The sequence below is a fragment of the Pongo abelii genome, chromosome 14 (genome assembly GCF_028885655.2).
Source record: "Pongo abelii isolate AG06213 chromosome 14, NHGRI_mPonAbe1-v2.0_pri, whole genome shotgun sequence".
NCBI classification, from domain to species: Eukaryota; Metazoa; Chordata; class Mammalia; order Primates; family Hominidae; genus Pongo; species Pongo abelii.
In genome coordinates, this window is record NC_071999.2 from 25158558 (window position 1) to 25173636 (window position 15079).

At 41.7% G+C, this 15079-nt stretch overlaps 1 protein-coding gene across 1 annotated transcript in view; it reads left to right on the plus strand.

The window, feature by feature from the left end:
* Positions 1 to 744: 744 nt before the first annotated feature.
* SGCG (sarcoglycan gamma) overlaps positions 745 to 15079 on the plus strand; it is a 172636-nt gene continuing 158301 nt past the window's right edge. The window contains exon 1 of the mRNA XM_063714856.1: positions 745 to 1375. Within this exon, the coding sequence (XP_063570926.1) occupies positions 1331 to 1375 (45 nt within the window). The 5' untranslated portion in view covers positions 745 to 1330. The remainder of the gene's footprint in view (positions 1376 to 15079) is intronic.

The following is a 15079-nucleotide window of genomic DNA, read 5'->3' on the forward strand; positions in this document are numbered from 1 at the left end:
ACATAGTAAAAAGCGGCTTCTTTGTCATGGTTCAGCAGTCACTATTTCCCAGCTCGCCTCCAAGAGCTAACTAAAGTGCAGCATAAACTGCGTGCAGCATTGTTTTCACCACAGCAAACCCTTCGGGGTGCCTCCTAGCGGCGGATGGAGAACTAGCATTGCGCGAGAGTGAGTAAACTGTGATAAACCCAAGGGGTTTGCGGGGGACAGGCTGGGTAGCAAGACTTTTTAAAGGCTCGCAAATGGAACCACTCCCTCCAGAGGGACTATCTAAGTCTCCACAGGTACTGACTCTTTGTGACAGTAAAGGACCAGGGCCAGAAGTGTAAAGATTGTGGTCCCGCGCTCCAAGCCCAAGATGCGTTCAGCAGGAGTAGTTGGGTTGGAAAGAAGAAGGCGCCCAGCGTCTGCAGCGAAGGACTCGGGTGGGAGGGAGAAATGTCCCTGCCCAGTGCCCCGCGCGCTGGATCGCGGGGGCGAGTCTGAGGGTGGAGAGACCGCCGGGTGGAGGCGCGCAGGGGTGCGTGGGTGGGTGCGGAAGGAGTGCAGGGTATGGAGGGAGGGGAATCTTGGGGCGGCGCGAAGGAGGAACGCTTGGAAAGGCGAGTTGTTTGGACACAGAGGGGCTCGGAGTGGGAGTGCAGGGGTGCGGGGAGGGAGTGCAGGGACGCGGGGAGGGAGTGGAGGGGTGGGGATGTGCTGGGGGGCGCGCCTCGATAGAACTGGAGAAACAGGAAAAGTGGAGGGGCGGGGCAGTGGCTGGAGGAACCTCTGAAGCGACGCGGGGAACACGTGAAGGAGTGGTATGTTGGAACTTGGAGGGGAGGAGGGATGCTGAAGAGGCACATGGTGACGGACAGGGAGGGACCCGGGAGGTGTGGAGTGGTGGGCCCGGCCTGTCGCGGGAAGGACACAGAGGGACATAAGCTGCCCTGGAGAGGCACTTTCGGACATCTGGAGGGGCGCACAGTGCTGGGACTTGGCGGCGCCTGGGGCGGAGGGGCGCGCCGGATCCAGCCGGGCGCGCTCGGGGGCCGGGCGCAGTGGGAGTTGATGGGTGTCCAGCCGGCGGCGCCCTGGGCTCGGCTAGGCGCAGGACGGCCCTGGCAACGGTGCAGCAGCCCAGGCTAGTTCCTGGGGGATCCCTGGTCCCCGCCTCCCCGTGCGCCCCGGCCAGCACCGCCCGGAGTCCGGGCGGGGAAGTGGGCGCCCGCGGCTCGGGAAGCTTCTCCCCCGCCCTGGAGCAGAGTCGTCGCTGCGGTCGCTGAGGAAGGACGGAGCAGAGGCCCGCGCTGTCCGGGGAGAAGACTGTGGTGTCATCCCGTCTGGAATGAAGGGAAATGCAGCGGCTGTTTGCGCCCCGGGACTCCAAGAAGTAAGTACAGCAGGTAAAGAGAATAACCACGGCCCACCACTTCGCCTTCAGTTCCACCGATTCCTGGGTCCCTTCCTTCTCCTCCAACCTCGTAAACTAATTCCAATGTTGTTAGACGTCCCTATGCCGGTTCCAGCCTTCCTCCTAGGACTCCATCACCACCCGTGCCCTCTTTCTCCTCGCCTTCTCTGCCCGAGACAGCACTTTCCTTCCCCTGCCCCGTTGTGGGGGCTCAGGGACAAGAGTAAAATGTAATTGAGACAGTTGGCTTTTTTTTGCCCAAAGACTTCACTAACTGATCCTCATTCTGCAATGAGACTTAATAACTTCTTGTGTGCGTGTGTGTGGTGTGAGAGAATCAGAGTGAATTGGTTCTCTGCAAATGATTTTGCCAAAAACATTGCCCTGGGTTGCCTGCTGGGGAGTCTGTTAACACTGAGTAAGCGGGGTGTCTGCACCAGGTGCGAAGTTGCCCAGGGTTTACTTGGGGGTTTTAGAAGGGAACTGAAGCGCAGCGGGGCTCTGTCGTTTTCAATGGGATTACATAATAACTTGATGATCCTCACCACCCTTATACTCATTACCTCTATTAAGTACCACTAATTAATATTTACATATTTGCATGCTGTCTCTTGGTTACATCAGAGTTAGCAGGTTGCTTGTTCTTACATCATTACTGGGTATTCTGATGTTTCTGAATGTTAGCACGGTACCAGCCAGTTGATCTGTGAAACATCCACTCATCCAGTGATAATATTGTATAGGCAGATACAATGCTGGCGCTCCATGTGTATCCATACTATTCACGTACTAATACTCCTGGCTGTTACTTAACACAGGTAAATTGGTGCTAATAAAGCAATGGAATCGTATTTACATTTTTCTATGCAATATGGGTCTTCCTATGCTTTTCTTCCTTTGATATGAACAGGCTATAAAGAAGCTGTAAAGAAAAGATTGCACAATTCTATTCCAAAAGTACACATAAGCTGAAATCTTCGTTTTTGTTGATGTAATCTTTTGCTAACAGGTTCAGTGTCTCTGGTATTAAAATTTCCCTTCATGACAATACGCTTCCAAATTGACTAGCAAGCAGGCATCCATCCACATGTGTTAAAATATCTTACAGTAAACTTTTAAAGTTATACAAGAGTTACATCTTCAAATATTGTACTTAAGTCCTCTGTTCTTTTCACCTTTAATGTTTTTGCTGAATCAGACAGACACAATATTTAGTGGATATTGCATGTAAATAATTAACGTGTATGATACACTTCACACCGTGGCTTCACATGTGCCACAACTCTAATCTGTCAGACGACCTTTCTTAAATCTCAGAAAAAAGGTAGTGATAAATAGCTCATTTAATAAATATAAATGATCAGAGCTGCATAGCCTAGCTAGTCTACGTAACAGACTATAAAATCAATAAACTTTCACATTGTACAAATAATTTATTTACATTTTAAAACTACTAAAACGCCTCTCAGAGATAACCTGGATAATACTCCATTTTAAAGTAGCATTTTATAAATTGTGGGTTGGTAATATTTGAAATCATTTTTATTTAAATATGTATACGCATGTATACACACACTATTACATTTTAATCAGCACCATTATGTTATCTTAGGAATGATTTTTTCTTATTTGTCAGACTCTCACTTGATGTTTACTACTTAAGACTGTGTCCTGGGCGGGCGCGGTGGCTCACGCCTGTAATCCCAGACCTTTGGGAGGCCGAGGTGGGCGGATCACGAGGTCGGGAGATGGAGACCATCCTGGCTCCTGGCTAACATGGTGAAACCCCATCTCTACTAAAAATATTTTTTAAAAAATTAGCTGAGCGTGGTGGCAGGCACCTGTCGTCCCAGCTACTCCGGAGGCTGAGGCAGGAGAGTGAGACGTGAACCTCAGAGGCTGAGCTTGCTGTGAGCCGAGATAAGGCCACTGCACTCCAGCCTGGGCAACAGAGCACGACTCAGTCTCTTAAAAACGAGCCTGGGAATCATGGTGAAACCCGATCTCTACTAAAAATACAAAAATTATCTGGGTGTGGTGTAGTCCCAGCTTCTCGGGAGGCTGAGGCAGGAGAGTCGCTTGAACCTGGGTGGCGAGGTTGCAGTGAGCCGATGTCGCGCCAATGCACTCCAGCCTGGGCGATAGAGCAAAACTCCGTCTCAAAAATAAATAAATAAATAATAAATAAATAATTTAAAAAAATAAGACTGTGTCCTACAAGAGACCTTATTATACTGTGGGTAAAATACATAAGTATCTAGGGACATGGTTATAGTTAACTAAAAAATATAAAGATAATTTTGTTTCTTATTTTAAAATTATAAGAAAATGATTTATATGGACATGATAATAGTGGTACAGTAATTGAAGTTAAGTGATGGTGCCTTGTATTTTTTGAATGCCAATTTTCTTAGGTTTTCTGTAGTTAAACTTGAAGTAAAAAAATTGGTTGTGTGTTGACAGTGGTAACAATACAATGTTTTCTATACAGGGATCCCCCGTTAAAGTAAATTAGCATATACATTTCTGAACATGACGTCTTTAAAATTAGGAAATAAAATTAACTACCTTAGCAACATGCATTTTCACATTTCATTTTGTTACGTATGAGGGAAATGTTTGTGCTGGAATAGGAAACAGCAGGAAAAGTAAGAAGAGGGTAAAATGATGTTTTCCAACGTAATTTAAGGTCCTGGGGCCCTTTGAGAATCTGGTAATAGTTACAGATCTGCTGTCTAGAAAAATGTCTGGACATAATATCTAATTTGGACTCAATTTCAATTAGGTTAATACCTAATTCAGACTTGGTTTGAAGAGGGGACACAGTTCTGGACCCCTGAGTGAGATCACCTAAATTAAATCCCAGCATGGATATGGGCTTGGTTGCTTCAGATACAAAACCTTGAGTCATTCCATTATATCAAAGTATAGCTACATTAGTAATTAAATAATGAAAACTGACCTGGAAAAGTAACATGAATCAGATATCAATTTGTAAAAATACACTATTTTTTATCTAGTAGACTTTATTCAATATTTGTTGCTAAACTCTTTTTCAAAACTGAGATATAGTAAGTTACCTGAATAAGAAAAGGGAAAATTTTTAAATATGAAGAATTTAACTAAAATCATATTGAATTGAAGACAAAGGCCTAACTAGCAACCAGATATAAAAAGGCTAAAACTAAATAATAAAGTTATACTTTCATAAGGAATGTTTATGAAAATCATTGAATTATTTGCATGAAATTCCGTGGATTGTATTACACTTGGGGTTGCCTTGCATTTTAAAGGCATGGTGATGTACAGAAATTGTAGTTGCAAATGCCCCCTGTATACTAAGTTCTGGTTGCATTCTTTTTCTCTTCTCTCCTGGTAGGCCCTGCTGTCCTGACCAGTCACCTCAATTGGTAACCAGGTTTTTGTTTTCCTGTCTTTTTTCTTTAAGATTGTTGACTCAGTTTGTTTATAACTCCCCTTAATCCAAAATTACTTGCCAAAAATATGCAATAAATTGTTCTCCAGATAATTTAATTATCACAGGTACATGTAATACCATTGTACCATTACCTCTGTCTTTGAGCACTTGCTCTGAAAAGAAAGATGCTCTGTTTATTGTGTTGATGGAACTCCTACTTTAAGAATCACTTTAGGTGTTTCATTTCATGTCACTTTCATACACCCTCTGCAATTAGGACCCCATTTAACATGGAGGGAAACGGGGCCCAGAGAGGCTGTAATTCGCTAAGGTAGTTAAACTGCAGAGGGATAAAGGAATATCTGAGGCCAGGTCATTTATAAAGAAAAGAGGTTTCCTTTGGCTCATGGTTCTGCAGGCTGTACAGGAAGCATGGCACCAGCATCTGCTTCTGGTGAGGGCTCAGGAAGCTTCCATTATGGCAGAAGGGAAATAGGAACTGGCCTGTGCAGAGATCATTTGGCAAGAAAGGATGCAAGAGACAGGAGAGGTGCCACTCTGCCATCCCATTACTTAAGCTTGACACAGTCCGTCTCCTACTCCCTTTGGAAGCCATTCCATAACTCCACTGCTCTCCTTCGGCCTCCTGCCAGCCCTGCTCCCTACCACTCACAGCAGATGACCTCCCTGCTGCTCTGGTGGCACTCAGGTGGGAGCTGATTTGCTCCTGTCCTCTCCAGTGACGCCCTCCATCTGGGCCAGCATGTACCCTTCCCTCTTCAAAGCAGCTGCTCCGCACCCTTCCCCTTCCCATTTTCTCCTTCACCTACTCAGCCCTCTCCCTGTCCCGTGGCCGTCCCCTCCCACTGCACCTTCTTCTGCACTTTCCCTTGGGCATAAGCTCAAGATTAGATACTTATTTGAGGGTTATGTCAAAGAAGGACTTTCTGAGAGAGATGGCAGCTACACTTATGACTAGTTTATTAAAAACAGAAAATAGAAAAATTATTATCAGCCTAGCAATGAACTATTTAAATTAATCTTGTTTGGGGGCCTATTTTGATTTCATATTTGTAGAAAATGTTAATAAAATTATTTCATCATAATGTTAAAACATTTGGGTAAATAGTGTTTTCAGGCTGTTTTTGAACAATGAAAGAGAATAAACAAAATGAATATTGCAGCATTATTCTTAAGTCCATAATTACATTATATATGCGATAAAGCAAATAATATATGCCTGAGATTTCCTGGACTAAGTTTTGAACTACAAATGTTGGGATGGATAAAAAAGAACAAAACCATGGTGAAGGGATGAACAGTGAATTTTTTAATGCAAAAATTAAGAGACTCCCCATTCTAAAATATTCATTTCAGTAGGAGGCAAACTTTTTTTTTTTTTTTTTTTTTTTTTTTTTTTTTTTTTTTGAGACAGAGTCTCACTCTGTTGCCCAGGCTGGAGTGCAGTGGCACTATGTCCGTTCACTGCAACCTCCACCTCCCGGGTTCAAGCGATTCTGCTGCCTCAGCCTCCCGAGTAGGTAGGATTACAGGCGCTTGCCACCACGCCCAGCTAATTTTTGTATTTTTTTAATAGAGACGGGGTTTCACCATATTGGTCAGGGTGGTCTTGAACTCTTGACCTCAGGTGATCCACCCGCCTTGGCTTCACAAAGTGCTAGGATTACAGGAATGAGCCACCTTGCCCAGCCTGTTTCAAATTCTACTTGTTCATTGCTGGCATTTATTAAAGCAGTCAATTTTTATATGTAAACTTTGTATCTTGCAACCCTGCTATAATTGCTCATTAGTTCTAGCAGTTTTGTTTTCTGTTGTTTCTGATTTTCCAAATAGGCAATCATGTCATTTGTGAACATGGTTTTAGTTCTTCCTTTCTAATCTATATGCCTTTTATTTCCTTTCCCTGTCCTATTGCATTACCTAGGACTTCCAGCACAATATTGAGAAGGAACGGTGAGAGGGAACTTCCTTGCCTTGTTCCTGGTCTTGGTGTAAAAGCTTTTCATTTCTCAACATTAAATATGATGTTAGTTGAAGGTTTTTGTAGAAATTCTTTATCAATTCTCCTCTATTTCTAGTTTACCGAGAGTTTTTTTTTTTTTTTCTGAGGCAGAGTCTCGGCTCACTGCAACATCTGCCTCCCGAGTTCAAGTGATTCTCCTGCCTCAGTCTCGCGAGTAGCTGGGACTACAGGCGCACGCCACCAAGCCCAGCTAATATTTGTATTTTTAGTAGAGATGAGGTTTCACCATGTTGGCCAGGATGGTCTCAATCTCTTGACCTCGTGATCTGCCCTCCCCAGCCTCCCAAAATGCTGGGATTACAGGCCTGAGCCACCGTTCCCAGCCTCTGTTCCAGTAAGTTGTGATTCCCTGTATTTGTCTGTCTGTCTCTCAAATTTGGCATAGCAGTCTGCCCTGTGACCTTATTCCTCTTCTGGGTCTAAGAAAAGTTGGGGACTTTTCTGTTTGTTCAGCTTTTTACTTGTGGCTAGGATGGAGTGGCAACTGCTGAGTTTCTTGTGTGCCAGAGGGGAAATGGGAGGTCTGCTCTGCACTTTTCATGATTGGTTCAATCTCATTATTCAGTGTTAGCTCATGTGTCATCACAGAAAAACCTTTTTTATTTGTAATGTTTGTAGGTACATGGTAGGTGTATATATTTATGAGGTACATGAGATATTTTGATACAGGCATGCCATGTGAGATAATCACATCATAGAGAATGGGGTATCCATCCCTCAGGCATTTATCTCTTGTGTTACATACAATCCAGTTTTACTCTTTTTATTTTAAAGTGTAAAATTAAATTATTATTGACTATAGTCATCCTGTTGTGCTATCAAACACTAGGTCCTATTCTTTCTATTTTTTAACCCATTATCCAAACCCCCGCCCCTACTTTCACTACCCTTCCCAGCCTTTGGTAACCATCCTTCTACTCTCTGTCTCCATGAGTTCAATTGTTTTGATTTTTAGATGCCGCAAATAAGTGAGAACATACAATATTTGTCTTTTTGTGCCTGGCTTACTTCACTTAACATAATGTTCTCCTGTCATCCATGTTGTTGCAGATGACAAGATCTCATTCTTTTTTATGGCTGAATAGTACTCCATTGTGTACATGTGCCACATTTTCTTTGTGGCACATTTCCATTAATCTGTTGATGGATATGGGTTGCTTCCAAATTGTGGCTATTGTGAACAGTGCTACAACAAACATGGGAGTGCAGATATCTCTTCAGTAGACTGATTTCCTTTCTTAGGGGTATATATCCAGCGGTGGGATTGTTGAATCTCATAGTAGCTCAGTTTTCAGTCTTTTTCTCCAAACTGTTCTCCATAGTGGTTGTACTAATTTACATTCCCACCAACAGTGCACAAGGGTTCTTTTTTCTCCATGTCCTCGCCAGCATTTGTTATTGCCTGTCTTTTGGATGTAAGCCATTTTAGCTGGGGTGAGACAGTATCTTGCTGTAGTTTTTATTTGCATTCCTCTGATGATCAATGATGTTAGGCACCTTTTCATATGCTGTTTGCTATTTGTATGTCTTCTTTTGAGAAATATATATTCCAATCTTTTGCCTTTTTTTTTTTTTTTTTTGAGACGGAGTCTTGCTCTGGCACCCAGGCTGGAGTACAATGGTGCCATCTCAGCTCACTGCAACCTCCGCCTCCCGGGTTCAAGTGATTCTCCTGCTTCAGCCTTCTGAGTAGCTGGGATTACAGGCGCGTGCCATCACACCATACTAACTTTTTGTATTTTTAGTAGAGACGAGGTTTCACCATGTTGGCCAGGCTGGTCTTGAACTCTTGACCTCAGATGATCCGCGTGCCTCGGCCTCCCAAAGTGCTGAGATTATAGGCATGAGTCACTGCACCTGGCTCCCTTGCCCATTTTTTAAATTGGATTATTATATTTTTTCCTATAGAGTTGTTTGAGCTCCTTAGATATTCTGGTTATTAATCCCTTGTCAGATGGGTAGTTTGCAAATATTTTCTCTCACTCCGTGACCGGTTTTTTCACTTTGTTGATTGTTTCCTTTGCTTTGCAGAAGCTTTTTAACTTGATGTGCCAGAAAAACCTTCTTTACCATTGTATTTAAAATATACTCCTAGTGATCCTATTTATTCTCTTAATTTGTCACTATAGAAAATTGTCTTATTTTTCATATTTAAATATGAGAAATTTTCATACATACTGGCTGTTTCCCCTAAACTATAATATAAGCTCTAAGAAGTCTCTAGAACAAGAGACCTCTTTTGTCGTGTTCATGGTGGTATCCTCAGCCCTGGAACAGTGTTTGGCACCTAGTTGGTGCCTGTTGGACCAAAGACGGCAGTAGTAGCCCCAGCAGAGTGCTCGTGCCTTTGCCGTACAGCTAACTCAGTACATAACGCAGCTTCTGAGTACAGTCTTGAGGACAGTTGGTAATTAATTGCATTACTGTAACCTCTGTATACAATAATGGACATTTCCATGCAGTTACTTAAAAATCTGTTACTTTTCTGTTTTAAACAAGAACTACATTTGTCATCTATTCTAGCAGACAAACATTTTTTAAAATTAGCAAAAGCCTGCTCACATACATGACAGAGATAATCATTGATAACAATTATCTAAATAAGGCATGATTGATAGACATCTGCTATTAATATGCACTCCATTGTGTTATTATCATATTTCACCAAATCTAAGATGCCCATTTTTCTCACATTTAATAGCTCTGAAATTGTGAGGCATATTACATTCAGTAATATGGTTTAATTTGCATTGGAATTTCCTTTCTTAATAGCACAAAAGTAATGGTGTTCTTATAATCATCATTCTTAGATTTGATGAGATACGGTATATCAGAAAGTCAAGAACTCATCCATAAGGTTTACTAATTTATATATACATAAATATATTTTTTAAACTTAGAACTGTCATCAAGTTTTCCCACTAGTCCTGTCTTGTAAAACCTAGTAATCTTTCTCTACCCTCATCTTTGACCCCCTTCCCACCCGGAGCACAGGAGAACACTGAACAGTCCTCCTCATTCATGTGAGCCAACACTGATGATGTGGATTTCCATAACCTGTAAGTTCTGTTTGCATGACTAATGGCAGGGAGTCATTCAAATTTGTGTCCACCTTCTCTCCTCATTTTTAAATACTTCTTTCTACTTGTGGTTGCATTCTCCCTCATTCTTCTGTTTGTCAGGAACTAACACCACCATCACCCTGTGGAAAAAAAAAAAAAAAAGGTAGCTGCTGCGGTGGCTCACGCCTGAAATCCCAGCACTTTGGGAAGCCAACGCGGGTGGATCACGAGGTCAAGAGATCAAGACCATTCTGGCCAACATGGTGAAACCCCGTCTCTACTAAAAATACAAAAATTAGTTGGGCATGGTGGTGTATGCCTGTAGTCCCAGCTACTCAGTAGGCTGAGGCAGGAGAATTGCTTGAACCAGGGAGGCAGAGGTTGCAGTGAGCTGAGATCTTGCCCCTGCACTCCAGCCCAGCAACAGAGAGAGACTCCATCCCTCTCTCTCTCTCTCTCTCTCTCTCACACACACACACACACACACACACACACAAACACACGCAACTTCTTTAGATTATTGCATTGGTTTGCCTCAAACTTGTATTGGATTCTTCGTGTTGCAAATGATCAAACACCAACTATACAGTTTTGAACAACAAAGGCAATTTATTGACTGGCATAACTGAGAAGCACAAGATTGGGCCTGGCTTGGGCATGCCTTGATCCATGGCCTAAGCATGGCCATCAGCTTTTCTCTGTCCCTCAGCTCTGTTCTCTGCTGTGTTGGCTGGCTTGTGTGGCTGCTGACAAATCCAGGCTTCAAGCACTATCCGATTCAGGGCAAGTGAAGAAGAAAGTGTGTCTTTCTAGTGGCAGAAATAAAAGTAGTGGAATTTGCTCTGATTAAGCCTAATTGGCTTGGATTGAATCCTTCTAAAATAATCTCTGTGAGCAAGAGAATGTCTGATTGGCCTGGCCTGTCCTAAGTCACATGAAATCCCACAGAATCTAATGCTTGATATCAAACAGCTTTATTTCTTTCATGTTAAGGAACTGGGCTAGGTGATACATTTAATGTACTTAGGGCCAAACCCTTCATTTCTTCCTTTAATTGGAATCCTCCTTTCCTATGAAAACAAATGGACTTTGTGATCATTACCTTATTGAGGGTAGTATACACACATTAATTGAAATGATTTAAATTAAATGAAGTAAGATTTTTGCTGGAGCCAACTGGCACATATGGCAGAGAATCAATGCAAAGAAAGTTTGAGTAGAAGGAGGGATGATAAAGACATGTGAGCTTGTCTATGTGTCCATGAAATGTCCCTGCCTATGAGTCTTCAAACACGAGGAGCTAAAGCCACCTGAATTGCTGCTTCTCCTCTTGCTGTTGTCACCTTCTTCTTCTGGTGTCTTTTCCCCCAGCCTCAACGTTAATTGTCTTGCCACCACGTTTGTGACCTCTGACACAGCATGTCTGTTGTCATGGTGCCTCTGGTGTCCAGGCACACATTTTCAGAGGACAAAGATTTCTTGAGGGAACAGGATGGTAAAGACTTCTAAGTAGCTGGCATGAGGATGAGAGGTGAGGAGGGCAGTGACCCTCAGAAGTGACCTGAGACAGGTAGTGTCAGGAGCAAGACAAGTGCAGCTGCATGGGAGTCCAGCTTCTCTGCCTTTCAGCCTATGACCGTGCCCCTGTGTGTGGTCAAGCCTAATGACCTGCATGCATCCTAGCAGAGGAAGTTGTTGTCCCATGATGTCGATTTGAAAGTTAAACTGTAAAGAAAATAATATAATTTGGTTTGATTGTATAAAAGTGCTATGCTATGGTCTGCCTGTGAGAGTTAATTACTAATTGAGCACATAAGTGGTAAGATATACCATTAAGTCAAAATGTTTTTATCATATCAGGCATATCATTAGGTAAACCAAGATACTTTTATCATAAAGGCTACGTGTATCATAATATGTAAGTCAAGTATCTTATTTCTTTTTGATAAAGTCACTCTCAGCATTAAGGAATAATTATAATAGCTAACCATTTAACATGCATTTTACTACATGTCAGACACCTTTTGTACATTATCCTATTTAATTATTTAATTAACCTTAAATGGGAGATAGTATTATTCCCAACATTAATAGGAGAACATTGACCATTGAAGAAGATAACTTACTTAACATTACACTGCTGTTAAGTGAAGAAAGTAAATTTAAAGCTCAGCTGACTTCAAAGCCTGAGAATTTTGTTATCTCTAAGGAAAGATAGAGAACAGACGATTTTGAAACTAACGCCATGTAATGTTAATCAGAATCAGACTACAGGATATCAGCCAAGCTGTCAAACCAAGGAGGCTATAAGGAATCTGCATCTGACTTTTTGGGATCTAAGGCAGCAGTCCCCAATCTTTTTGGCACCAGAGACCAGTTTTGTGAAAGACAGTTTTTCCACAGATGGAGGCATAGGGGATGGTTTCAGGATGTAACTGTTCCAGATAAGATCATCAGGCGTTAGAGTCTCATAAGATGTATGCCACCTAGATCCCTCTCATGAGTAGTTCACAATAGGGTTCACACTCCTATGAGAATCTCATGCCTCCACTGATCTGACAGGAAGCAGAGCTCAGGCATTAATGCTCACTCACCAGCCACTCATCTCCTGCTGTGCAGCCCAGTTCCTAACAGGCCATGGACCAGTATTGGTTCATGGTATGGGGGTTGGGAACCTCTGATCTAAGAGGCTGAGCCAAAGTCATCAACACTGAGGATGCAATTCACAATCAGGGAGGCCAGGGTTGAGACCCATACCGTATAATTGAAAGGAATCAGGTTTCCTGTAGTGGAAAGATTGCCTTTGGACTTTAATGTCTGATCACAAGTCATCTCCACTACCTCTTACTCATGATTAATCTCTCCTTACCCATACTTTTATTCCCTGAGGCATTTGCAATGTTGCAATTGCAATATTGTGTGATTTCATGTCTGTATTCCAGGGAACCTTTGAGGGAGATGTCCAATAAGCTCTAAGAATATGTGGTTTTCTCTTTTCTCTTTTTCTTCTTTTCAAAGAAGAAAGTTGGTTTGTTTTAAGGTTTAGGTTGGTGATCTCCAAGTTTGTTTATGAATTAATAAAAGACATAACCCTTGAGAAAGTGACTGACATATCTCAATATGTGTTGACTTTTATACATTTATAAATTATATTCAAATATTACTGTTATGCATATTTAAAATACATACAAATATTAGAAAATTTAAAATAATTAGTAATAATGATTTGTGCTGTTGGAGAATCAACTACCACCAGGTCTCTTCCAAATACATTAAAGTTTTCCTTTATTTGCTTCCACAGCCCTTAGTTCATGTCTAAATTGTAATGCTAACCATATTATTGAGTATGTAGCTATTTGCCTCCTCAGTGGGAAAGAAAGCTACTTAAGCATAGAAAGCTTATGGTTTAAAGTTAATGGTTTACTGATCATTTCATTAATTTAGCAAATAATTAATGAGTATCTAGAGAATAAGGAAATGTAGGTATCAAGACTCAGTCTCTGCCACCAAACTTAATATCAAGTGATGGATGAACAGGTTATAGACAAGGAACTGTCACAGATTAGCCTATGCTGAAGGCCAGGAGTAGGATGAAGGTGCTTAGGGGGACACCAGTCCTGCAAGAAAGGAGGAAGTGGGAGAAAAGGGTTAAAGAAGGACATATGTTGATACAGAATAGCCCCTACTACATAGTAGATTCTCAACAAAGATATGTGGTTGTCAAATGCTGATATTAATATTTTTTGAGTTTGAGAAGATTGAGAAAAATCATATCTCTATTTACCGCCCACTTTCTGAACCAATTGAAAAACAGACAAAAGAATGAGGCCAGTGAAGCTCTGTCAGTTTTTTTACAAATGGAACTGTTAGAGAATATATCCTAGATGTGGAGCAGTGGTGGACTCCTAATGTTACATTCTGGGCAAGGATCTACCCACTCACCCACCAGGTAGTGCTGGGAAATCATGGGTCTCCAAAGGGAAGACTGCATATTAAATTTTCAGCATCAAGGATCCATGCAAAAAGTGTCCTCTCTGCAGACATGAAGCCAGGTCCCTAAAGAAGGAGGAGGAGTCACACATGCAGGCCTGCTTTCTTACTCCAGCTCACAGATGAGGTGCATAAATCCACTTTTCTTGGGAAGAAAAGTTGAAGAGAGAGTCCAGGAATGTTACTATAGTGGAAGAAATCATCTCAGAGAAGGAGTGTTTCTTACATAAATGAAGATTTCCACAGATTTTCAATGGCCAACATACTTTCAAAGTTCCTGGGCACAGATCACTCTATTCCTCTATATCCAGACTTCTGATGTTCTCTGTTCAGTTCTGATATTTTCCTCCAAATTTACTTTATGTCATCTATTATTATTTTCATAATTCCTACCATCATCCACTTTCTAACCCTTCATCAGAAATTTCTGATCAAGGTAAAGAAATTTAGGAACATTCATGGAATATAACTTTAGTATTCTTACTTGATAATAACTAGTTTGCAATAAGAACAAATACACTTAAATTTTATAACTGCATGCTGTCTTCTCTTTGATCACATCAGATATATAAAATGTCAGATGAATGTAAAAGGAAATAAATTGGGAATAATATTAATTTTACCAAAAGATAGGCACAGATACCTTTAAACAGTGATACATCTTACTCAGTGTAAACTAGAAATGAAAATTAGGACAGAATTATGTCTCTGCAGGAACTCTTAATGATAGATGTCAGTGCAGCAAGGACTTCAAAGTTCAGTAGGAACTATTTCAATCCAGAATTCTATGCTAAATGAAATGAATTATTAACCAATTTGAGAGCAGAATAGATAAATTTTCAGACACCAAAAGTCTCAGACAATCTGCTTCCCAACCCTCCTTTCTGAATAATTATTGAGGGTGCATTCCATCAAAGCAAGGGAGTAAATGAAAGAACATGAGTGAAGGTACAGAGAACAATTAGCCCAGCTCAAGAGAGCACTGACACCTACTCAAGGCCACAGCTGTGGGAGCCTCAACCTGCAGATGGAGACAGGAAGAGGGAAAGCCTGCATCACACCAATACCGCAGAAAAAGGAGATTTTGTACAATGGTCATGATTACTACAAGTTTGGCCGAAGCTTGAGGATGTGATAGAGGTAAACAGTACCAGAAACGAAAAGGAAGA